The sequence below is a fragment of the Phoenix dactylifera genome, chromosome 7 (assembly GCF_051530095.1).
Source record: "Phoenix dactylifera cultivar Ajwa chromosome 7, Ajwa_hap1_PhDact_Kaust_v1.1, whole genome shotgun sequence".
Lineage (NCBI taxonomy): Eukaryota > Viridiplantae > Streptophyta > Magnoliopsida > Arecales > Arecaceae > Phoenix > Phoenix dactylifera.
Window position 1 is genome coordinate 21,549,245 of NC_143196.1, and position 24,947 is coordinate 21,574,191.

The 24,947-nt window shown below is 42.8% G+C and overlaps 1 protein-coding gene and 1 pseudogene across 2 annotated transcripts; both read left to right on the top strand.

Moving 5' to 3' along the window:
• The first annotated feature begins 9,421 nt into the window (after positions 1-9,421).
• Positions 9,422-20,278, top strand: SCO2 (protein disulfide isomerase). Of its 2 annotated transcripts, XM_088701282.2 has the most exons (4): positions 9,422-9,969; positions 10,051-10,177; positions 19,875-19,997; positions 20,140-20,278. In XM_088701282.2, the coding sequence occupies exons 1-3, from the start codon at positions 9,577-9,579 to the stop codon at positions 19,946-19,948; spliced, it is 594 nt and encodes a 197-aa protein (XP_088557408.2). In that variant the 5' UTR covers positions 9,422-9,576; the 3' UTR covers positions 19,949-19,997; positions 20,140-20,278. The 2 variants fall into 2 exon arrangements, with proteins under 2 accessions (XP_088557408.2, XP_089780439.1); XM_089924313.1 differs by having other exon boundaries at positions 9,424-9,969; positions 19,875-20,278.
• A 321-nt stretch (positions 20,279-20,599) lies between these two features.
• LOC103718387 (calmodulin-like protein 30 pseudogene) lies at positions 20,600-21,145 on the top strand (annotated as a pseudogene).
• Positions 21,146-24,947: the final 3,802 nt, after the last annotated feature.

A 24,947-nucleotide genomic window follows, 5' to 3' on the forward strand; every position in this document is an offset into this window, starting at 1 on the left:
GAATAAATGGCGCATTAGGTACACCTTGTTGGAGGCCGAGGATTTTTCGTACATATTCGATAGTGCTTTCAGCAAACCTGCTGTTGTCTTCTCTTCCAAAACGTTGAACGCAACGTTTCTAGCCAACGTCAAGCGAACAACTCCCAAAGCCTGACGATCCATTAAATCCCAGTCGGCCTGTGACATGTCTTTCGGTTTCACACCTTTAAGAGGTAGATGAAGTTTCTTTTGATATAAATAATCTTCGATCTGCATCTTCCAGAAACCAAAATTTTTGCCGTCAAATCTGTCAATCTTGACCTTGCCTTCTTCAGCCGTCATTGCTCCGACTTTTTTCTTTGAACCCGAAAGCTCTTATACCAGTTATTAGAGATCAACCCTACGCTTGCGGAATATATAGAATAATAGGAGAAAGAAGAACACAGCAAAGAACAATAGCAAATGCACAAGATACTCAAGTTTATGTGGTTCGGACTCCCTTGCTCCTACGTCCACAGCCGCACAGATCAATATTTCACTATATGATCAAAGAAAGTTACAGAGATTCAAAAGAAGAGAACAAACTCTTTTTTTCGCAGCAAATAATCTCTCTCAAGACGAGCAACACGTCGTCTTCCTGATGCACACCAAGGATCTCCTTTTGAAATCTCTCGTTAATGAGTTCTAGGGTTTCTCTAGGTTGCCACACACCTCTCGTGTCCCTCAAGAAGTCTATATATACCTCCCAATCTTTTACTTTGATTAGGGCTCAAAAAACCTTGGCTTGGACCCGATTCATAACTCAGCCTCACGTAAAAACATGCTCGAGTCGACTTCCGCAATTCTGCAAGTCGACTCGGCAACAGTCCACAGAAAATGCCTCTCTATCTGCCTGTGGGAGTCGACTCCTGGAGTTCTCGAGTCGACTACAACACTGGAGAGTCGACTCCTATGGATTTGGAGTCGACTCCAAAAACTGTGCCAAGTCTGCCTGCATGCCAGAGTCGACTCCAAGTCTGCTGGAGTCGACTCCGGACCTTGCTGAAGGTTTTTTCTTTGCTGATTCAACTCTGAATCTTCTCGAACTCTTTTCGGATTGTCTTCCCTTGATCCTCCACCACCATAATGCACATAGGGGTCTTGAAAAAAAAGAGAATGGATCAGGCTCCACAACCCAACAGAAGGAGCTCAGGCTCGCTGTCGATTCAGCGGGGCATCCCGACCTTAGTCGGGGGACCGTGCATGAGGTCGAGGGAGCTCGGTCTCGCTGTCAACCCTGCGAGGCTTCCCGAGGTTGAGGAAGCTTGGGCTTGCTGTCGACTCAGTGGGGCATCCCGACCTTAGTTGGGGGACCGTGCACGAGGTCAAGAAAGCTCGGACTCGCTATCGACCCCGCGAGGCTTTCCGAGGTCAAGGGAGCTTGGGCTCGCTGTCGACTCAGCGGAGCATCCCGACCTTAGTCGGAGGACCATGCATGAGGTCGAGGGAGCTCGGGCTCGCTGTCGACCAAGCGAGGCTTTCCAAGGTCGAGGGAGCTTGGGCTTGCTGCCGACTCAGCGGGGCATCCCAACCTTAGTCGGAGGACCGTGCACGAGGTCGAGGGAACTTGGGCTCGCTGTCGACCTCGCGAGGCTTTCCGAGGTCGAGGGAGCTTGGGCTCGCTATCGACTCAGTGGGGCATCCCGAACTTAGTCTGGGGACCGTGCACGAGGTCAAGGAAGCTTAGGCTCCTGTCGACCCCACGAGGCTTTTCGAGGTCGAGGGAGCTTGGGCTCGCTGTCGACTCAGCGGGGCATCCCGACCTTAGTCGGGGGACCGTGCACGAGGTCAAGAAAGCTCGGGCTCGCTATCGACCCCATGAGGCTTTTCGAGGTCGAGGGAGCTTGGGCTTGCTGTCGACTCAGCGGGGCATCCCGACCTTGGTCAGGGTCTTTGATGGAGATCGAGATTGGGCTCGATGTTAGCACGATGAGGCATCCCAAACTAGGTCGGGGCATCCGAACTTAGCTGGGCGTCCGAGCTTGGTCAGGCATCCGAGTTTGGTCGGGCATCCGAGCTTGGTCGGGCATCCTGAAGCCCACAAGTGGATCAACATCAGGAAGAGTATTGACTGATTAAGGGAGAGTTGCAGATAAATTAACATAAGGGGGGAGCACCAGCTGTGTTTCCAAACATCGAGGACCCCTGAGGGCTTTACTGATAGTACATCCGAAGGTTTTCAGAGTTCCAGCTTCGGAGGATGAGAAGCCCTTCAAGAGACTCCAATTTGTATGCTCCGTGCCGCTAGACTCGGGCGATTCGGTATGCCCCTCCTAGTTTGGGGCGAGCTTCCCCTGCTCAGTAGGTTGAGAAGCTTCAGTTTTTCTCAGGATGAGGTCTCCCACTTTGAAGAGCTTGGCCTTTATCCTGGAGTTGTAGTATTGTGCCGCTTTCCGCTGGTATCTCGCCATGCAGACTCGGGCGGCCTCCTTGGTTTCCTCGACGAGGTCCAAGTTGTTCCTGAGCTGAGATGAGTTGGAGGCGGCATCATAGCTCTCCACTCTTAGTGAGGGGAGCCCGATCTCCATGGGGATAACAGCTTCCGTTCCGTATGCCAGGTTGAAAGGGGTCTCATCGGTTGGGAGTCAAAATGTAGTTCTGTAAGCCCAGAAAATATTGTAGAGATCTTCGACCCATTATCCTTTGGATCGATCAAGTCCAGCCTTGAGCCCCTGAAGAATGATACGATTTGTTATCTCAGCCTCTCCATTTGTCTATGGGTGGGCGACCGAAGTAAAACAGTGGTCGATACCGAGCTTGGAGAAGAATTTTCTGAAGCAGGCATTATCGAACTGACGGCCGGTCAGATATAAGGATGCGGGGGAGTCCAAATCTGCAGATTATTGACTTTCAGACAAAGTTCCGTATCTTTGGCTCGGAGATCCGGACCACCGATTCAGCTTCAACCCACTTGGTAAAGTAGTCGATGGAGACAACAAGGAACTTTCTTTGCCTGGTGGCTAGAGAAATGGCCCCAAGATGTCGATTTTCCATTGGATAAATGGCCAAGGAGCGCTAATCGAGGTCAGCAGGGTTGAGGGTTGGCGTTGAATGTTGGCGTTCCGTTGACACCGATCACACCTTCGAATGAAGTCTAATGCGTTCTTCTGAAGTGTGGGCCAATAATATCCTTGGCGCAGAATTTTGTTGGCCAAGGCTCGTCCCCCCAAATGGTTCCCGCAAATCCCTTCATGAACCTCGCGATGGCATAGTTTGCCTCTGACGGGCGGAGACACCTGAGAAGGGAAAGAGGTGAACGACCGCGGTAAAGCTTACCCTCATATAGAATGTATCGGGGGGCTTGATGCCTGATCCGACGGACCTCGAGCTCATCATCAGGGAGGACTTCGTTCTGCAGGTAGTTGACAAATACGTCCATCCAGTTCGGCTCGGACTCGATGTAGAGGGCTGGCTCGCGCTCCTCGGTGCTGGGCACTTGGAGATACTCAAGTGCTGTGGTCTTCGGGGGCTCGCTCATGCGAGAAGTCGCCAGCTTTGACAATTAGTCCACCCTTATGTTTTCTGCTTTGGGTATGTGTTGGATGTCAAAGGAGCCCAATATGGATGTGATGTCCCGCACCTTTCGAAGATACCTTTGCATTGATGGCTCTCTTGCTTCGAAGTCTTCCAAAATTTGGCTCACAACCAGTTGGGGGTCGCTAAATACCTTTAGATTTTCGACCTCCAGCTCCTTTGCCAGCTTCAGTCCGGCAATAAGCACCTCATACTCCGCCTCATTGTTCAAGGTGGGAAATTTGAAGTGTAAGGCCTATTCTGCAACTACTCCATCGGGGCTGGTGAGGATAAGACCCGCTCCGCTACCCCCCGAAGTCGAGGAGCCGTCAACATGTAGAACCCATGGCTGCCTTGGGGTCTCTATTGATGTGAGCTTGGGCCCACGATCATCCGGTAGAGTGCATTCCACAATGAAGTCGGCGAGCACTTGGGCCTTAATTGCCGGTCTCGGATGATATTCGAGGTCGAACTTTTCGAGCTCGACCGCCCACTTCGCGATCCTCCCCGCACGATCCGACCGCTGCAAAACATGCTTTATGGGCTGGTCGGTCAATATGGCCATGGTGTGAGCCTGGAAATATGGTCGGAGCCTTCGGGCCGAGATGACTAGTGCGTAGGTCATCTTCTCCAGCTTGGAGTATCGAGTCTCGGCATCCCTCAGGATCTGGCTGGTGTAATACACCGATTTTTGAAGCTTGTCCTCTTCTCGGACCAGGACTAAGCTTACTGCGACCGGAGAGACGGCCAAGTACAAATAGAGGAGCTCGCCTTGCTGGGGCTTTATGAGTAATAGAGGGGAGGGGAGGCAAGAAGACGCCTGAGCTCTTCGAAGGCTTGTTGACATTCCTCCGACCACAGGAAGTTCTTCGGCCGCTTGAGAATTTTGAATAACGGGAGGCACCGCTCGGCCGACCTAGAAACAAATCTTCCTAGGGCTGCGACTCGCCCAGTAAGTCATTGTACCTCCTTAACTGTCTTTGGCGGCATCATCTCTTACAGCGCTCGGATCTTGTCGGAATTCGCTTCAATTCTGCGTTAGGTTAGCATGAAACCGAGAAACTTACCCGAGGTGACTTCGAAAGCACACTTGGCGGGGTTGAGCTTCATTTGGTATTTCCTTAGGGTGGAGAATGCTTCGTGGAGGTCAGTTACGTGGTGCTCGGCCGTCCAGCTTTTCACCAGCATGTCATCTACATAGACTTCCATGTTGCGGCCTATCTGATCTTTAAAGACCTGGCTGACCAGCTTTTGGTATGTTGCTCCGACATTCTTCAATCCGAACGGCATCACTTTGTAGCAATAAAGGCCCTTGTCGGTGATGAAGGCTGTCTTCTCCTCGTCTTCTGGCGCCATTCGGATTTGATTATATTTCGAGAAGGCGTCCATAAAGGTCAGCAACTGATGTCCTGAGGTAGAGTCAACGAGCTGGTCGATGCTGGGGAGAGAAAAGCTGTCCTTTGGACAGGCTTTGTTTAGTCGGTGTAGTCCATGCACATGCCCCACTTTCTATTAGCTTTCTTCACGAGGACTACATTGGCGAGTCAATTTAGATAGGAGACCTCCCAGATGAACTTGGCCTTGAGAAGTTTGTCCACCTCCTCGGCCGCTGCTTGTTGTTATTCTGGCGCAGAGCTTCGTTTCTTCTGCCTTACAGGCTTGCAGGTCGGTTTCACCTGAAGTCGGTGAACCATGACCTCGGGGTCTATCCCCGGCATGTCTGCGAGCGACCAGGCGAAGACATCCATATTGGACTGAAGGAACTTGATCAGGTGGTCTCTTTCGTGAGAGCTCAGGCTGGAGCCGACCTGCATGGTTAGCTCTGAGCAGTTTTCTTTTAAGGAGATTTGGATGAGAAGCTCACCAGGTTCTACCCATTCTTTTTGGGGGGCGTCCCGCACTTCTAGGGTTTCGATGGGCAGCACCTGATCTGACGTTTGGGCTGGCGCCTCGGCTGGTTGTTCGGCTTGGCTTAGTGCTTCAGTCGGTTGCTTCGCTTTGAGGGTCGTCATATAGCATTGCTTAGCTGTAGTCTGGACCCTGCGAACCTTGCCTACTCCTTGGTCGGTGGGGAACCGCACGAGCAGGTGGTAGGTCGAGACCACAGCATGGAGGGCGTTAAGCCCTGGTCGTCCAAGAATGGCGTTGTAGACCGAGGGCAGGCAGACCACAAGGAAATCCGTCCTCACGGTGCTTTCTCGAGGGGCAAGCCCGATCGTGACCAGTAGGTTGATCTCACCCTCTACCGAGATCGAGTCTCTGGTGAATCCGACCAGCGGGGCATTCATTCTTCGGAGTCGGTCTTCCGTCATCCCCATTTTTCGAAAGGCATCGTAATGCAAAACATTTGCTGAGCTTCCATTATCAACCAGAACATGCTTTACATCAAATTTATTTATGATCATGGAGATGACCACAACGTCATCATGGGGGGTCTCAACTCCTTCTAAGTCCTCGTCCGAGAACAAGATTGCTTCAGAGGTGCGTGAACGCTTCAGAGGAGTTCTTCTCCTGGTTAGCTCTCTAGCCGAGCTTCCTTTGGCCGGGCCTCCTCCGATGGTGTTGATGGTGCCGACAATAGGTTTGTTGTCACTTGGATTTTCGGGCAGCACGACATTCTCTACTGGCCTCCTTTCCTCATGCCGGTTCCGTACGAACCGGTCGAGCACTTCACGGCGTATGAGTGCTTCGATCTCATCTCGGAGCTGGAAGCACTCCTCTGTGTCGTGGCCGTGGTCCTGGTGGAAGCGACAGTACTTTCTTGAATAGCGCTAGGCTCCTGTGTCCCACATCGAGGGCGGAGGTCGGAGGTAGTCTCGTCCTTCTATCTTCATAAGGATCTCCGCCTGAGGTGCATTGAGGGAAGTGTAGTTCTCGTACCTCCCCGGGGGCATCCGTGGCCGAGGTGGGGATCTCGGCCGAGGCGGGGATCTCGGCCGAGGCGGCGCTCGCTGTCAAGGTGGACTCCTCAATCGAGGCAAGTTCTTATCGCGACGAGGAGACCGGCTTCTCGGACGGCCGCGCTCCTCGCAGCTTCTTTTCTGCTTCTTTGGGGCCTGCTCGGCCGCACCTCGCCTGGAGGCGATAGCCTCCTCGGCCTTCGCGTACTTTCGATTTTGGGCCAGCATCTCGATGAAGTCAGCAGAAAAATTCTTCTCAATAGAGAAGAGGAACCTATATGATCGAGCTCCAGTCTTTAGCGCTGACATAGCTATCGACTGGTCGAGCTCGCGGACCTCTCAGGTTGCTGCAGTGAAGCGGTCGAGGTAGTCTTTGAGGGACTCTCCCTCTTTCTGCTTGATGTCGAGGAGGGAGTCCGACGTTCGCCGCTGGCGTCGGCTGGTAGCAAAGTTGGTGGCAAACTGCCTGCCGAGCTGCTCGAAAGAGGATACAGTGCTCGGCTTTCGCCCGGAGAACCAAAGCCGAGCCGTTCCTCGGAGAGTTGCTGGGAAGGCCTTGCAGAGCATGGCCTCCAAGGACCCTTGCAGTGCCATGAGGGTCCGGTAGCTTTTCAAGTGGTCGAGAGGGTCGGTAGTTCCATTATAGGGCTCCACTTGGGGCATCTTGAACATTAGTGGGACCGGTTCGTCCTCAATCTGGTGGGAGAAAGGCGACTTGGTGGTGAATTCAAATTAACCCTTGCGCCTTGCCTTTCGGCTGTGGAGCGCCTCGATCTGGCGCTCGAGCTTCTCAACCTTCTTGTCGAGCTCCCCGCCCTGGGGACCGCCATGGTAGTTTGCTCCAGTGCGGGTGACACGGAGCTGACTCGGCTTCCGAAGGCTGCGGCCTTCTGTTTAGACTCTTCCCCAGCGGTTCTCTCCGAAGAGACGCTTGAGTTGAGCCTTGATAGCAGCGTCGTTCTCCATTGTTGGCCCTCGAGGAGCCATGGAGATTTTGACCTGAGGGTGCCGATCCGTTTGGAGGGAGAATTGGCTAGGCCGGAGCCCATGGAGGTGGCATAGAGAAAGCCTCCACACGCTGCAGGCCTTGGACTGTTGTAGCCAAAGCTTGAATTTGCTGCATCAGAACGTTGAATTATTCCGGCTGGACTTGGGAGACTGGGTCCGCCGGAGGTCTTGGCGGCGAGTTCTGGACTGAGTGTTCAGGGCTTAATGTGGGATGCTGGGAGGCGTTGGAAGCTCCTTTGCTCCTTAGCTTTATGGCCGCGACTCGGAGCCCTTCCTCTAGCGCCAACTGTTGCTGGAAATTGGACCCGGGGGTGACCGCTCGGCTGAGGAGGAGGAGCTCTGGTGCGGATGGTACGTCGGCGGGCTGCGTCCTCTGGAGGATATGCAAAAAGCCGGTGGCCGGGGTTCCTGGTGCCAGCCCTCTAATGCTTAAGTCAGAGGGGGGCTTAATTTGGAGAAGGAGATGTATTGTATGCTGGAGTGAAAAGCCCGACCACCATCAGGATGAGAGTCTTTCCCTTTTAGGAGGGATACAGGGTTACCTATGATGTGACCAGTTGAATTAAATAGGTTACCATCATGATTGAGCACGATCGTGTGAATCAATGCATTGCCGTGGAGGGCTAGACTGAAGCCAATGAGTTGTTGTGGGTGACCGGACGTGGTTGAGTGAGTCAACTGGTTCCTGTGGCGGGCTTGAGATTCGTGGAGGCCATGCGCATTAATTGATGAGTAAGCCGGAGATCTGTGGAGGCCATGCGCATTAATTGTTGAGTAAGCCGGAGATCGGTGGAGGGCATGCGCATTAATTGTTGAGTAAGCCGGAGATCGGTGGAGACCATGCACATTAATTGTTGAGTAAGCCGAAGATCGGTGGAGGTCATGCGCATTAATTGTTGAGTAAGCCGAAGATCGGTGGAGGCCATGCACATTAATTGCTGACAGTCGCTCAGAGCATGGCCCTCGGTTGACATGTCGTGGCATGGCTAGTGAGCGGAGCACGGTGCGGTGAGGTTACCGCAGGGCGTGGCCACAGCATGTGGACGATAAGGTCGGCCTTCTGAGGTCGGCTCGACATTTTGAAGTCGGAGATGCCGAGACCGGGTATGCTGAGGTCGGGCACCCCTGGAGGCCGGGCGCCTTGAGGTTGGGCATCTGAAGGTCGGCGCCTTGAGGTCGGGCATCTGAAGGTCGGCGCCTTTGAGGTCGGCGCCTTTGAAGTCGACGCCTTTGTGGTCAGCGCCTCTGGCCGAGCGCATGGAGGTCGGCGCCTTTGAGGTCGGTGCCTGGTTGAGCGCCTTGGAGTCGAAAACATGTTGTTACGCGCCGGCGGTGTGCCTACGTGCTTCGGGGCAATCCATTTTTTTCCAATAATTACAGTAATATATCATATATTTATATATTAATACATGTTATATTTTATTATGCTCCGTCGTATAATACTATGCTCCTTTATAGTAATTTTATTATACAAAAGTATTTTATCAATTTGTTTACCAAATATATATATTAAAGTGTTACAATAGTTTAGAAATATAATTATTAAATAATAAATAGCTTTTAAGCTCTATTTTAAAAAATTCAATTTTTTCATCTCTATTTTAAAATATTTTTTTATTGATAGCTCTTCCAAATAGGGTCTTGAAATCAGTAAACTCAATCTCGTCGAGTTAGATGGTTTGTGATGGAGGTGGCTCGGTCGGGTATTTATGAGGATTTGAGTTTAGATTTGTTAGAATTTCCGAGATCGAAAGAAAGAGACGGACGTGCTTAAATTCGAACCCCATGGAAACCCGTGGATGAGGAGCCTCGTCGAGAGGTAAAAGCGAGATGTCAGAGAGAGACGTGAGAAAAGTACGGCTGAACCTTTCTGAGGATCGGAATGGGGGGGAGGAATTGGATCTAAACGAAATCACGTGGCATCAATCAAGAACTGTACAGCAAATGCGGTGCAAATATGCGGCGCATAGGATCTGACCCGTCCATTTTATCTACCACCCATCTCGCGGGCACCGCAGTCATTCCTCTCTTCTCCCTCCTCGTACCTGTCGATGAACTTTCGCGGATAGAGGGAGGTAGAGGGACATCGAGCGGGGGGAGGAGGATATGACCTCCCACCCCAAACCCTAACTCTAGAATGTTTCTTCCGAACCCCAATCCCCTCATCCCCGCCCCTCCCAAGCTCACCTTCCCCCCTCTCTCTTCCCCTTCCCAGCTCTCCCTCCTCCGCTGCCGCGCCGCCGCGGAGGCTTCCGACGCAGCCCCCTCGCCGGACTGGTTCCGCCCCCGGAGGCGGCAGGAGCCCGACGGGGGGGCCGCCGCCCGGGACCCCGGCATCAGGGTGAACGCCAAGGAGGATAGAAAGGACGGCAGCGGCAAGAAGAAGAAGTGGTGGTGGTGGTCCCGCGACCGGGAGAGCTATTTGGTCGACGATTCCGATGCCCTTCCCCTCCCCATGACCTATCCCAACTCCTCCCCGGCCACGCCTGAGGAGATCGATCGCCGCCTCCAGTGCGATCCCAATGTTGAGGTTCGTCTTCATGCTTTTCAACTCTTCTTGTTCTTCATTGTTCTGTTTTGATTCGCAAATGGTGTTTTTTATTTCTTGCAGGATTGCAAGGAAGTGGTGTATGAGTGGACGGGCAAGTGTAAGAGTTGCCAGGGGACGGGGTTCGTTAGCTATTATAACAAAAAGGGGCGCGAGATAATATGCAAGTGTGTTCCTTGTCTTGGAATTGGTAAGGAGTGGTTCCTTTTCTTTTGATATTTAATGAAAAAGGGAAAATCTGCAGAGAAACTTTCCTCTCATTTTTCTAAATAAAATCTATTTCTGTCTAGCATAGTAATACATGGACCTTTTCGCTATTTTGTGATTTTAGTATAAGTAAAAAGAGGGAAAAGGACTTGTTCTTCATAGATGAATCGATTATTCCATATTTTTATTTGTAAAATAAATGAATTACGACATCATAGGGGTGTTTTATCTAATGTTACATCAAACAGTTAACTTGTTCATCTCCTTTGATTCCTTTTACCAATAGAATAAGGTTTAAGCAGAGTCCCTCTCCACTTGTTTCCCCTGTGCATAACTCGTCCACACATTTAATAAAGGATCCTGTATTCCTTGTGCCTTGTCTTGTTATTGGTATATCAACCATGGCAATATGCAATGATTCTCTATATTTTCTGTCTTCGAAACTAGCCTCTTTAGCAGTACCAAAGACCAAATTCTCAATATTATGTCCTTCAAAAATCTTTCTACATGATTGTTTCCTTGATAAATCACTTGAAATTGGAAGATACTCTTGTATTTCTAGTCTGATAATGGAACTTGTTGGCTTCCTTTGTTAGATCACATAACAGGGTTCTTCAGATATGCCTATTTGGTATCCGCACATGAGATCCTTGTTAGCTCTTATAGATGTGCAATTCTTTAGCTTCTTCTACAATGATATGGCATTTGTTGGTAAAACGCATGTAGTGTTCAAGTATCCAGTCTTGCAACATCTAAAGATCATAAATTCTCTCTCTTTGGGCTTTTTTTTTCATTTCTTTATATCGTATTTTAGTGGGCATATTTTGAATACTTGGTGGTATAGTCGAGGGTTGATGTGGGTTAACTTGTGGAACTTGTTTTCCATTTTGTCAGACTATGTGTACGCTTGGTATATTGTTCATAATTAAAAATTCCACCATAACATCTTTTGCCAAAGTCTTGAATTTGCCTGGTTAACTACTGCCAATGCTTCTTCACATTCAAAGGAACCACTCCATTCAGTTTAACTCTCTTTCTTTTTTTTCCTTCCAATTTCTAATGGTTGTTTCTTAGTGTTCTTGCTTTTGCAACTTATGCTTAAGCCGAAGGCATTGTTCATGCATCCCAAGTGGAATAGAATTCTTATCTATTGGAATTATTTCTAGCTGATTTATATATCTGTAACCAATGTTTGCGTCCATCACATATATGTAGCTCTTTCAAACTTAGTAGGAGCAAACTGCACTTCTTATGCTTCTAGAAGTTGTGCTAATGAGATTGTATTCCCATTTGATAATAATCAGACCAAAAGATATGCTTGGATCCGTCCTACTGTGGGGTTTTTGAATGTCAAGCCTTTGCAATTTTGTTGCATTGTTATTGGTACTAGTTTGCTCAAGCAGACAGTTGTGCAACTTCATGTTCAATTACGAACCTTGAGTAGCTCAGAATTAAGCTATCTGGATATCATCCATATGAAATAAGAATAGCAGTATGCATATAGATAAATCTTCATAAATATTTGGTCCACCCACCCTTGCTTTTTCATGGATGACTGTGTTCATCGCAAAAATAGAGTTTGGGAGAGCAGATGTTGTTGCTATGGTTATTTTGGGAGAGTAGATATTGTTGCTATGGTTTTTCTAATTTTCTTGATGTAATTCTGTGAATAGAAGGCAAAATAATGCACTGAAGGGCTGTGAGGCATGTGGATCACTGACAGATTTGGTGGTAGATTGTTGATTTTCTGTCATTTTCTCTGATTGATTTTCAGTTTTAGTGTGTTGATTTAGCCAAGGGCTAAGATTAAAAGATCTCAGGCCAAAATTAGTGGTTAGCTGGGCAATGATATTGCATGGCCTAATCAGATAAGCCACATAAGCCTTAACATATTAGTTATGGGCCTAACTGACTGGGCCATTCCCTAAAGGGATGAGTGGAAGAGGAAAAGAGTGCACTGTCCTCCCTTTTCTCCTCTTGAGTATTCATATGTCCAAATAGGGATACCTCCTTCCTTCCCACTTATATGGGGCCAGGAAAATCTTATGGCTAATTTAGGGGTTTTCATATTAGATAGTTTTTCTTTTTTCTTTTTCACTTTTAATAAAGCAGTCCATGAGTATATTAAGATTAGAATCAAACAGGTTCTTTTTTCTTCTTTTCCAACAGCCATCTGGTGCCATCCCTCCTTTTAACTTCTCTTCTAAATACTTCCTTTTGTTCTCCTTTCTCTCCTTTGTTTTCTTATCATCATTTGCTAGAATTATGTTGCTTATGCTGAAAACTTTGATAAAACCTGCTGCTCCCTCAGTTTTATCTTTCTAATATAGCTGTGTTTATTGTATATGCTGAATTTTTAGTCGACATTTTCACATAGTAAGGCCCTTCCCTCTTCTTTTAGCCATGCCATAGAAATCTTATAAACTCCACTCTAAGGTTCTTCACACCTTGAACGGCTTCATTGTCTGTTGGATTTCTAGATGATGCACAGAAATCCCTTTGAAATCCTAGTATTTTCATCTAAAGGCCCTTTAAACTCACTGTTGTGTAGAGGTAAGCCTGGGGCTACATCAAATTGGTAAAAAGCATTCTGATCCTCTGATTTTCCCCTAATGCTAAACTTTTTTTTGCTATATCTTTTTTCCATGTCCAATATTTTACTTGAATTGAGGAGTGGGAAAAGTTATGACGTCATGGTTGACGACAAATCCTGTTTGGAGCTCATTAGAATGTTTGAGGCCCTTGATCTTTGCATCATAGCATAAGACAATTTATTGTTTGATGTAAGGCACTGTTTAATACTACTTTTTGGAAAGCCAAAAAGAACTTTTTGGAGGGTCAAAAGCTCTTTTGAATCATTTTGGGATGTTTGGAAAAAAATTGATGTAGCTTTCTACTTTCTTCAAAAGCTGAAAAAAGTCCACAAAGAAAAGCTCTAATTTGGAGCTTTTGAACAAAAGCTCTACTTGAGAAGCATCGAGGAGTTGCTTTCCAAAGTCTTACTCAAGAGAATCGGGTATGAGATTCTACAATGAATTTTAAAAAATTAATAAAAAATTCTTTTATTTCCATAATCATCTAGATTTGTTTTTTTAATAGTTGATAATCACCCATAAAAATAATTATATTATCTAGATTAGAATATGAAAAATTAATTTTTAAATTAAGAATACTTTATAATAATATACAATATAAAAAATAAAATATAATATAATATGGTAAAAATAATATTATGTTGTGATGATACTATATTATTATCATGATTATCATAATTTTATAATAATATTATTATATGATAATAATAAATAATATAATACCATTATAATACCATATTACATTAATAATATCATAATAATTAATAAATTAAAAATATTTTATAATCAGTTTTATAGTACAAATAATTATATAATTGAAAGTACGATGCGATATTCTTTATTATCATTTTCTAATACTAAAAGCACTTTTTTCAGTTTGGTTACCAAACAATTATTAGGGTTCTTCGACACTTAAGAAATATATTTACCAAACAATAAACAACTTTTTATTAAAAGTTCTATTAGTGAAAGCTCTACTTTCCAAAGCTCTATAGACAAGCTCTACTACCTATAAAAACACCAAACGGGGCCTAAGGAAGGAGAAGGTAAAGCATGTTGACAGGTTCCATGTATGACTAGATGGATGGTTCAAGCATTTGGAGCAAACCTGGAAGCTGATGCTTAATTCAAGAGAAAGTTACTTGGAAGGGAAAAGAGCCAACAATCATATCATATGATAGGAAGATTTGATACTTTTCAGGTATTGAAAAGGTCGCTCTTGATGCAAGATTCCTCCACCGATGGATGAAGTCAACAGTACTTTCTTTGATCCCCGTAAATGCCTCTGAGAAAGGTTAATTAACTCGATCAAGCACGGCGGACGATCTGCTTGGTGCAACTACTTTATGATGAATAAGTCCACCACATCCTCAAACGTTTGGATTACATGAATGGGGAGAGATAAGAACCATTGTGCGGCGCCTCCAACTTCTGAAAAAGGTAGATCATGTGAAATGGCTTTGAGTTCTCCACTGGTCGACTTGACCAGCTTCTGACTACCATGGAAAGCATAACATAGCAATCTTGATGAAGTAGACTAAATGGATGATAAATAAGGCCGGTGGTGCGAGGTCTAAGACTTCTACCAATCCAACATGCACATAAGTCACTACATTTCTTAGTAGAAAAGAATGAGAGGTTGGAGGTATCAAAATTTTGAGGAAACATATAGATGATATCTTCTTTCATTAGCATTAGCTGCTTCAGTTTAGGATTATTGTTTGTTTTCACTATTATGGAAAAATTCATCTTGATTAGGGTAATGCTTAGGAATATTGCCACAATATTTTGGTCATTTTAAAGCAATCAGATAAAAGCCTCTCTTTCAAAGCCCTAACAACCATATTTTTTCTTTAATGTACTCATAGTAAGACTGCAATGTAAAGATCAAACTGCTTGAACAACAATAGGAGGCTTTTCTGACCAGCTGCAACTAATTTACTACAGACAGCATGAATGACTTTTCTATTAACAAGAACCAGTCCATTATGGCTTTAATCTAACCAGTTTGCAGTGGGGCTTGTATATGTGTATAGCGGATTTGTTAACTTACATATCCACCTTGACCAGTGAAATCCTCGGTTATGACTTCTTTTGGGTCCTCATTTTCCAAAGCCAGACTTCCATCTCCCATGTAGTATTTGATAAGCACAAGATTGCTGGGTTCATTAATATTAGGAGTTGAAATTTTAAAAAAATGGAGTTGAGAGGAAGCTCTTGCCATAATAAACAAATAACCTTAGCCATGGACCTTTTATTTTTTGTCTATTCCTGGTCCCCAGTTCCTCTGTTTTCTCCTCACCAACTGGATGTTCCCCTTCCTTTTCTCATGCTTTGACTTGCATAAATAAATAACCTTATCCCTTGACCTTATATTGTTTGTCTATTCCTAGACCTGGTCCTCTGTTTTCTCCTCACCAAATGGATGTTCCCCTTCCTTTTCTCATGATTTGACTTTTAAACACAAGACCCCTCCCCACCTTGCTGTTTCTGGTTTGGCAATTGTTTTGTTGGGAAAAGAGTATAGAGTAAAGGTGTTTGTTTTGTAGTCTTGCATTCACGGACCTGAGAAATGAGCAAGAAAACCATATATTTTATGACACAAGGATTGCATAGTTTAGGAAAACAACAATCTCATGTGACTAATATTGATGGTATCTGCAATTTGTTTGGATCACGTATGTGGTTGACATCCTTTGCTGCTGCTAGTCTAATGGGCAGATAAATTCTTGGACTATGAAATACTAACATAGGCTGGAAAGGAAAACCCCGGCTTGATGAATTTTAGAAAAATGAGTTTCCAAGCAAAAGCGTGTTATAATTCATATAAGATAATTTTCTGAAAAATTGGTATTGAACTACTCATGTTCTTGTGATGATTCAGCATTTCATTTTTCTACAATGAGTTATGCTTCACATGTCAACCTTGACAGGCCTACCATCTATTTCTTGCTTCAGTTATTATCTATTACTACCATGATCTCATCATGATCAAATTTACCTTATTTAAATTTTGATACTGTAAAAATATGAATCCAAATCAGTCAACCTTGATGAAGTAAACTGGTGAATTCTTTTAAATTCATCTCTTTGTACTGAGACAAAACTTCAAAATACGACGATACAAGAAGTTGAAGCTAAAACTAGATTAAAAATAAAATGTAGCAAGCAAAATATCTCAATCAGCACCTTTGCATTCCTTTATTTTGAAAAGTAGTGTTGAAAAAGGAATTCTTCTATCAGAATACTTGTAAAACATAAGCATAACCATAAGGTTCTACAGTTAACCAGTTTTTATCGGTATCATACTTTTTTGTAATCTAAGAAAAAAAATAGAAAACCTGATTCTCACCGATTCTTATGTCTTCATAAGTTTTTCTCAAAGTAAAGATGGCTCCTCTTGAACCCACAAACTACCTCTAACACCTGAATATGAAATTAAATTTAAGACATATTATAATTTAATATATCATAATTTATCCATGTAGAAATTAAACATATTATCAAACTAATAGCGTGAGACCTTGCCTTGCTGATTTTCTTGATAGGAGAATCTTAATGAGGTTGACAATGTGTTGAATTGGATTAGATTTGGCTAGAAAAGTAATATTTGCAGTACTGACATGTTCCTGGTTGGACCCATTAGAGACTTTTCTATTGGAACTTCCCATGGGTCAGTTGCTATGATCTGCTTCCCACTTAATTGACCTGTAGCTTAATCTTTTTTCCTCTAAGCTGATCTGACCCACATGACCCGACCCAAAGTGTCTGTATTTTACTTGATTCCCAGTGTTCTGAAAGAGAACCAAACAACTAACAACAAGGCATCCAACCATGCCTAAAAAGGGCCTGTTTTGGCTATCTTGACCTAATAGGAAAGGCATGACCCAATCTGAACCTACCCCAGGGAAACTTTCATCTCAAGACTTGAATGGGTCAAAGCTACGTGCCAACCTTTGCAAAATGTGGATCATAAGTAGCTGACCTGAGCTGAGTGGTAAATGGCCCAAGCAAGTTAGGTCAGTCACAGGGTTGATCAGGTTAGTTTTTTGCCACACCTAATCCTACTATCTCTTCAAAACTTTGCAAATGTACTACTTTATAAAACATGCAAATGATGTGATCAAGGTTCTATTAGAAGTCAGGATGGAATGATGCCCGATGAGCTAGAGAGTACAAAATCTGACTAGGAAAGACAAAAAAGCGAAAACATGCACTCTTTTTGAAGCACATTTTGTAAAATACTGTTTTGCCCATCTCCTCTCATTTTCCTTTTGATGCCTTACAATTTGTTCTACTTGAGAATAGTATCAATCAATCCCCACCCATCTTCCTTTCCTGAACCTCTTCTCCCTTATTCATTTTTCCCTCTCTATCACCTTTTCCATGTGAGACCTTGAAGTAGATGAAACAAGAGGGATAAGAGAGGGAGGACACTAGTAAAACATGACTTGCTTAATTATTGCTACTGATTCCTATCTTTAAAGAATAGGCCTAATGCCAGGCCTTCTCAAGTGTGATTCTACCATATTTGTCAAGCTGTTCATATGTTCAAGGCACTATCACCTTTCGGATATTTCTTTTAATATTTGTACAAGGGATAGAACACCATGCAAGGACCACTTATCAAATGCCTATTGTAGGATTGAAATTTCTGATGGCTCTTTAGCTCATGGATATGCGAACCAGCTCAACACATGGTACACAAGTAGGGCTTTTATATCTTAATGGAGATCCAAGTTTTCTATGAAGAGAGATGGTAAGTTGACTATATGTCTTTTTGTCTCTTTTGGTTGAATCACTGTAGCTAAAAGCAAGGAAGTGCAGGGAAGGACTTGGATAGGATTGAAAACCCACCTTTTTTCATCTTTCTTGCTTGGAGACATTAACAATAGATAATAGGAAAGCATATTATACCAGAGATAGACTAACTCATCTGCATTTTTTGGGCAAAAAAATTATGGAGTTTCCTGTCATTGGTAGCATGCTCTATTTTGTTTTATTCAGCTGGATTGCACTGGATATAGACATGGACATATGATGTTTGTGGTCGAATGGATGAAAAGCAGTTGGGTTTTTGATGGTATATGGCAGTATAGATATGCATAACACTCTTGTAATGCTAATTAACTTCAATTTAGCTTTTACAGATTTTTTTTTTGGTTAGAAAAGGGGGAGAACCTTGTTATGAGCAAAGATAAAGGTACAACAAGCATTAGATTAAGCTAATAGTTTCTCTCCAAAGGGAAAGTTCTGGGACCAAAAGAGTTTCTCTTGGGCTATGATAGCAAGACTGGCATTTAGATTTTAAAGATTGGCAGAGTTGAGCCTATTAGATACTTGTCACTTATTGCTAGTATTGAGCTCATGCCATACGCGTGCTCAGGATGCCCTTTAAAGAAAAGTCAAAAGAGATGGATTCTCCTTGAGGGGGGAAGAGGGGGTTTGGACTGGACTCCCTTGGAAAAACACACACACAAACACACATAGGGCTCGTTTGGTTCGCGGGAAAAGAAGGGGGGAAAGTGTGGTCAACGGGAAAGTAATGAGATGCTTCTTGTTTGGTTGGAGTTTTCAAAGGAGAGAGATGGAAAAGTTGTATTCCTATGGGAATATGATTCTCACATTTCATGGGAAAGTCTTTCCCATGAGAAACATGGGAAAGTTACTTTCCCATGAGGCGGGAATCACTCCATCTTTATTTTTTCCAAAAAGGCCTTTTAGCATTAAAGAGGCATTAAAGACCTAATTTTTATTAAGGGTATAATAGGAATTACACAACTTTATTAGGAAAGTGGATGGTCAACCAAACATAAGCACTCTGTAAATCTGTCACTTTCCCATGTTTAACCAAACATGCTAAAAGTACATTCCCAGGCATTCTCTTCATAGGAATCTTTTTTCCAGGAATCATATTCCTAGGAGGGAAAATGCTTTCCGCGAACCAAACGAGCCCATAGAGAGGGGAGAGGGGAAGAGCGAGAACTTTGGGTTGGATTCCCTTGAAAAAAGAGAGAGAAGTTGAGTGAAAAAAAAAAAGAAAAGAACATTAACTGTGGAGTTAATAGTGTTGCACTCCTTGGTAGAGGGAACTCTGGTGGTGGTGAAGCACCTCCTCATATGTCTAGGAGTATACTGTTCTCTAAAGTAAAATCCCTGCTCTATAATGGTGATGTACCCCCATTGTACCAAAAAAAATTATATAGGAGTATAGATTTATGAAAGCGTCACTAATTGACTGGTATTTATTTGTTATATACACATCAAAGTAGGAAAATTTGGAACATTTTCAAGTCTCATTGTGAATTAGTTAATCATTTAAAACTTAGCAATTAACATCAAAAAATCACTGTCAATTTTCTATGGAAAATGAAACACGTTAATGAATATCATATTCTAGTATTTTAAATTTTACAATATAGAAAATAATATTAAGTATAAAATGAAATTATTTTTATCCTTTTTGTTGTTGTATCTTTTCCCCCACTTGTTATGACCACCAGATACACCAGAGTTGACTCTCTTGTTCATGTTTATGCATCACCATGATCCACTATGATTGTGTTGTTTTATTTGGACTGTGATGAATGCTTTCGCTGATTCTGATCAGCAGCATACATACCAAAGATGGAGTTGCAGAGAAAAGTAAAATTATTTTTACCCTGAATTTCAGCATTTTGGAAATTCCTTTGAAAATGGATATGTTTCACAGGGGATAAATTATTCCTTCTAAGACTGCTGTAATCTTATTTAAGAATGACCTTCTTCTGGTTTAGTGTGCTATCTTTGATTTTGTTATTATTGCCCATCTTTTCTTTAGCAAAAGCTGCATTTTTTTGATTAATGTGATCTCTCTGTTGAAGTTAGAAGGTGCAATAGCAGTTCATCTATTTCCTTTAAATTTGAATATATGGTGTTAGCAGTTGGAACATATTTTTCACTTTCTGGGCGGCGACATTTGGACTTTTGATATTTCCTTGTTTTGCATAGTTCAGTCATCTGTTATGAGAATAAAAACATACCTCCATTCTTAATGCTCACCAACAGTTTGATGTAACAATTTCTTATGTTTTGTTTGCTATTTAGGATATGTTCAGAAAATAACAGCCCGCAAGGACATTGATGTGATGGAGGATCTCGACAATGGAAAGCCACCTTAATACGTTCAGATGCTTTCCCAGGCAGTTTTAATCTGTTGCCCTTGGACGTGTAAATTTTGATCCATGATCTTTATGTTTCTTTACAAATGAATGCAAAAGTAATTTTTAATTTTGGTGCAGGCAGTTGAAATTATTCTGCTGCTGTTTTAGTTTAAAATCCTAGCATTTATGAATTTTTTCGACAATTTTAGATGCTGAAGTGATGATCCGGATGATTGCAATAAGCTTGGAACACATGTATCCTGAATCTTGATAAACTGATACAATTTCTGTCCTTCCTCAACCTTGCTTTATTGATATCTAATGGTAGAGAATTGTAAAAGTAAAGAATGCTTCCAACCTGTGAACGGTATTCCAGATTCTTATGCTTTTCTTTTAATGTCCCCACACTCCATCTTTTATCCCTTTTCTTGGTCGGTGATAAGATAAAGAATATTCAGATTTTTGAGTTTGAAGGAAACATGTCATCCCTTCAGCCAGTCTGTGGAATAAGAATTCCAAAACTTTATGCTTCCACAGAGAATTTCTAGCCAGGTGCAAAGTCACCTGGTAAATAACATTCTATAAATTTTGAGCAGCCAAATTCTCAAGGCTGCATCTCAGGGTGCTCATTTGTATGTGACCTCTTTGCATCATCCAACCCCACAGACAATGTCAAAATTGAGAATTCTAAATTTTCAGCTAGGCATATCCAGGAGACTCCCTCGGAAGCCCGTGAAGTGGCTCTCAATCAGAGACAGGCAAGTCTCTGATCTAATGCGCAGCTTCAAACCCAATGTCGAGGAGATGAAGCAGGTGTTTGACAAAATATCAGAAGGAAGTGGGAAGATTTCTGAGAACAATCTCAAGTCATTGCTGGAGAAGCTTGGGAAAAGGGATGCAGCCTGTAAGGCAAAGCGAATGATTGAAGCAGCTGACCTTGACAGAGATGGGTTCCTAGATTTTAAGGAGTTTATGGAAGTGCATAAGAACGGCATAAAGACTTGTGATATCAAAAGTGCATTTAGGATGTTTGATCAAGATGGGGATGAGCGAATCAGCGCAGATGAATTACAGAGTATGTTGGAGAAACTTGGGGAGTATCACAGCTTGGACCAGTGCAGGAGGATGATAAATCATGCGGACCAGAATGGTGATGGATTTGTGGACATGAATGAATTCCTGGCCATGATGACCCGCACCATGGAGCCGACATGAGGGATTTCTGGAGCCAAGGGATTGCTTAAATCACGTCCCCAACATTATAATATCTTCTGCAAGAAAATCTGATTGTGGTACGCATTAGTTCTGACCATTCTTAAGGTGTGGGCTTTGTAACGTGTTGGTCCCTTCTCATTTTCCCGTAGAAAATAAAGTGTGTGTTGGTTTGTCCATGATTTAATAATATTTTAAATAATGGACTTTGCACTCAAATCTACGTTAGTTTGATTGTTGCTTACCATGGTGAAAATAAAAGAAAAGATAACCTTACCCATGTTTTCCAAAATGTTCCACTCTTTTCATTTATAATCCAAGCGCGATTGCTATAATATATATTTCCTGCTCTCCTTCAAGACTGATCGGTCTTAAGACGATTATTGCCTGCTCCCTGGTGGCACATATGAATCCGGTATAGACACACACACACACACTCGATAAGGCCTTTCTTTGCATTATCATGTTTCAAGGCTACATAATACGAGCATTGAGGATGCTAGGTTTTTTCAAACAAAATCTCCTTGTAGATGTAAAAGCTTGGTATCATCACTTCGCATCATTATAATGGATACCGGAATCAAGTCTTACTTTTAAAAAAAAAACAGAGAAGAAAAGAAAAGGAAAAGAAAAAAATATTAGTGCCAAGGTTGGTGTTTCTGGAGTTGCATGATGAGAAATCTGAAGAAACTAGTCTGTTATAGTGAAACCATCTCCTCTCTTGGAAAGATTTCATCTGATATTTTTTGTGATGAGTGCGAACAAGCTGCAGTTTACCAGTCTCGAGAAATAAAAATTTACCAGTCCAAGAGTCATAAATCCGTTTTCATATTTATGAGTGCATTTACTAGTCTCGAGAAATAAAAATTTATTGAGACTCATTTATTTTTTTCTCTCTTCATGGTATTATGAACTTTTTTAAGGTATTATTAATTATGCTGTTTTAGTTGAAGGAGTGAGCAATATGACGGTATTTCATATTTGGGTTCCAAAGTGAAGTCCGGCTACAAACCTTATTTCACCATAATTGTACATATATTACTCAAAAAGATTCTTTTTGTGTCCCTTGGCTGTTTCATAAAAGTTTACCTTTTAATCAAATCTTAGGCATGAGTTTATAATGCTGGAAATGTCATGCTTTTAATCCATTTTAAGAAAGTTTTTCCAATTGTGGATTTGATGGGAAGTTGGGAACTTCCATAGAGATTCACCAGTTTTCGATAGAGCAATATACCACATGATTGCCACTGGTGGTGTGACATGCCGAGATTTTCTAGAAGGACAGGTGATAAAGAAAAACATGCTTTTTCCATGAAAATCTAGTTAAGAATGTGCTTGTATATTGTGAAAGATTCATTGGATCGCAGCCTTTGTTGGAATTATTGAAGGCAGCTGATTCAGATCAAAAAAAAAAAAAGATCTTTTTTTTTTTTTTGGCGATAGTAATGTATCGCGACCAATCGACAGAAGTCTTGTCAGAAAATGCTTCACTTAGGCTACCAGAGAAATTTTTTTCACACAACGAATGGTGATGCTAATAAGTGACATGGAGATCCGCTATTTGTTCAAAGAAGTGATGTTAGGGGTTGATTTTGATCAGCCATAAGGAAATTCCATGATTACATGAAGGAGAGATGTTTAGGCTGCCAGTTTTTTCACATGAAGAGTTTTTTTGGCCTTGGTGCAACTCAAGGGGTGAGGTGTGACAAACAGGACGCTTGGTTAAATCAAAGACTTAGTGTGTTAGACATTAGGTGGCCTGAGGAACATGTTGTGTTTGATAAGAAGGAACATGTTGTTCGACTGATTAGTGCCGTGGTATATTATGCTGTATAGTTCTAGGTCTTGGATGTTAGATGCCTTCTAACAGCTGCAGCTTGGATGATTGATAAGGATTTTATATCAAATCAAGCATGCCATTTTTGCCTTCGGAATAAGAATCAAGACAATTAACCCTTGCATTATGCATTTGTTTAGCAAGATTGGATTGTGGTAAGGAAAATGTTAATTTGAGTTTTGTATGTTGAGACCCTGAATCTATTTTCTATTAGCAAATCAGTACACGCAATGCATGTTGGAGAATTCCTTCTCAATGCCGTTTTGATCTATAGGTTTTTCTTTGCGATGTTGTTGGGGAAGACATTCACAACCTTGGAGGAGAGGTCCCCTCAAAAATGAAAAATAAAAATAAAAAACTTGGACGAGGTCTCTCGAATATTTGTGGAGATTAGTTTTTGGTATCTAGATTTTAAATGCCACCATTCTTAAATTTCAGGATTAAACTTTGAGATGTAGAGGATGATAGTTTTGTTAAAGTGAGACAAAGATAAATTATTAATGAAATATTTGTAAGGAACATTGCATCGAAAAATTGTGATCTTTCTTTCTTTTGGTAAGCAGATAGTTCTATAGGGAATTATAATAAAAGGCTTAGGACATTTTGGATAAAAAAAATAACAGGTGCAATTAAAAGAAAATACTTCTCAAATTCGAAGCTCATGTTTTCTGACATAGTATTCAGACGGTTGGAGCAGGATATCCATTTAGGATCTTGAGAAGCTAGTTTGGGTTGTGGCTTTGTTGTATAATCTGTGGTGCAGGAGGAATAAAATTATGCATGACTACATCCCACATCAATCTACTTGTTTGTCAGCTCTCTTACATACTTGGACTAAGCTACATTCCACCACACTCTAGTTCAAACAACAGCGCTCTACTGGAGCACATGGTAGAGGAGAAGGTTGGCAGTCTTGTTTCATTGATGTCACAAGATCCCATCTATCGGTAAAGCAAGTAGTTGATGTTTTCTTGTGAACAAGCATAGACATCCTATATGTGCTCGAGCTCATTACATGTCTACAGCACAGATCTTATTATAAATTTCTACAGAAATATTTTGGTAGATTAGCTTAAATTCTGTAGACGACCCCCATCTCATAGCATATTTTGAAATATTCACACTGTTGTGCAGTGAAAAAATCCATCAGCCTAATTTTTCCAAGTTAACCAGATGGTTCTAGTCAAGATTCGCCGTCTCGGTATTGGACTCCATACTGATGCTATATTAGCACTGTAGGAATGGTACAATACGGTACAAAATCTTTTCGGTGTATCAAGTATTGGTATGCTTTTCATAATACTGAATTAATATGGTATGGTATTCTCAACAATGCCTAGTTTGAGCTGGTATGGCGAAAAGATCCTAATGATCCTAATGATTAGCTGAGCTAATGATCACAGCTGCTGCTGCTGCGATCTGCCATGCATACTTATTGCGTTGAAACTTCGGCAGCTCAACCACAAACCGGGTGCAGAAAGAAGTATCCTCATTTATTTGGAGTTTTCTCTTTGGGGGAAGCCAGAAGTTTTTGAATTATATACAAGCTGCTGAAATGACATTTTTTTGTCAGGTCGCTCCAGGATGTGCAGAGAAAAGAACAAATTAAAAGTGCTTAAGAGACAAACAGATGATCTTTAAGACCTTGTACTTTAATCTATTTAAGCTTGATAATATATATAATTATATTTCACAATGATATCATATCCGGTAAACATTGTGAAGCAACCATTGTTAAGGATGGCAAAAGTTTACATGCATCGTAGGCTCCATCAGCGGACATTCCAGTGCTCCTTCGCATACTTAATCAATGACTTAAACTCCTGTTCACCATCAATGACATGGTTACCGTTGGTATCGATGCGTCTCATAGCGATCCACGCCCGCAGTCCAGCAAAATTGACGGCCGCCGACCTGAGAGCCTTGTGGAGCTCATGCCTGCTTATTTTCCCATCCTCGGTGGCGTCC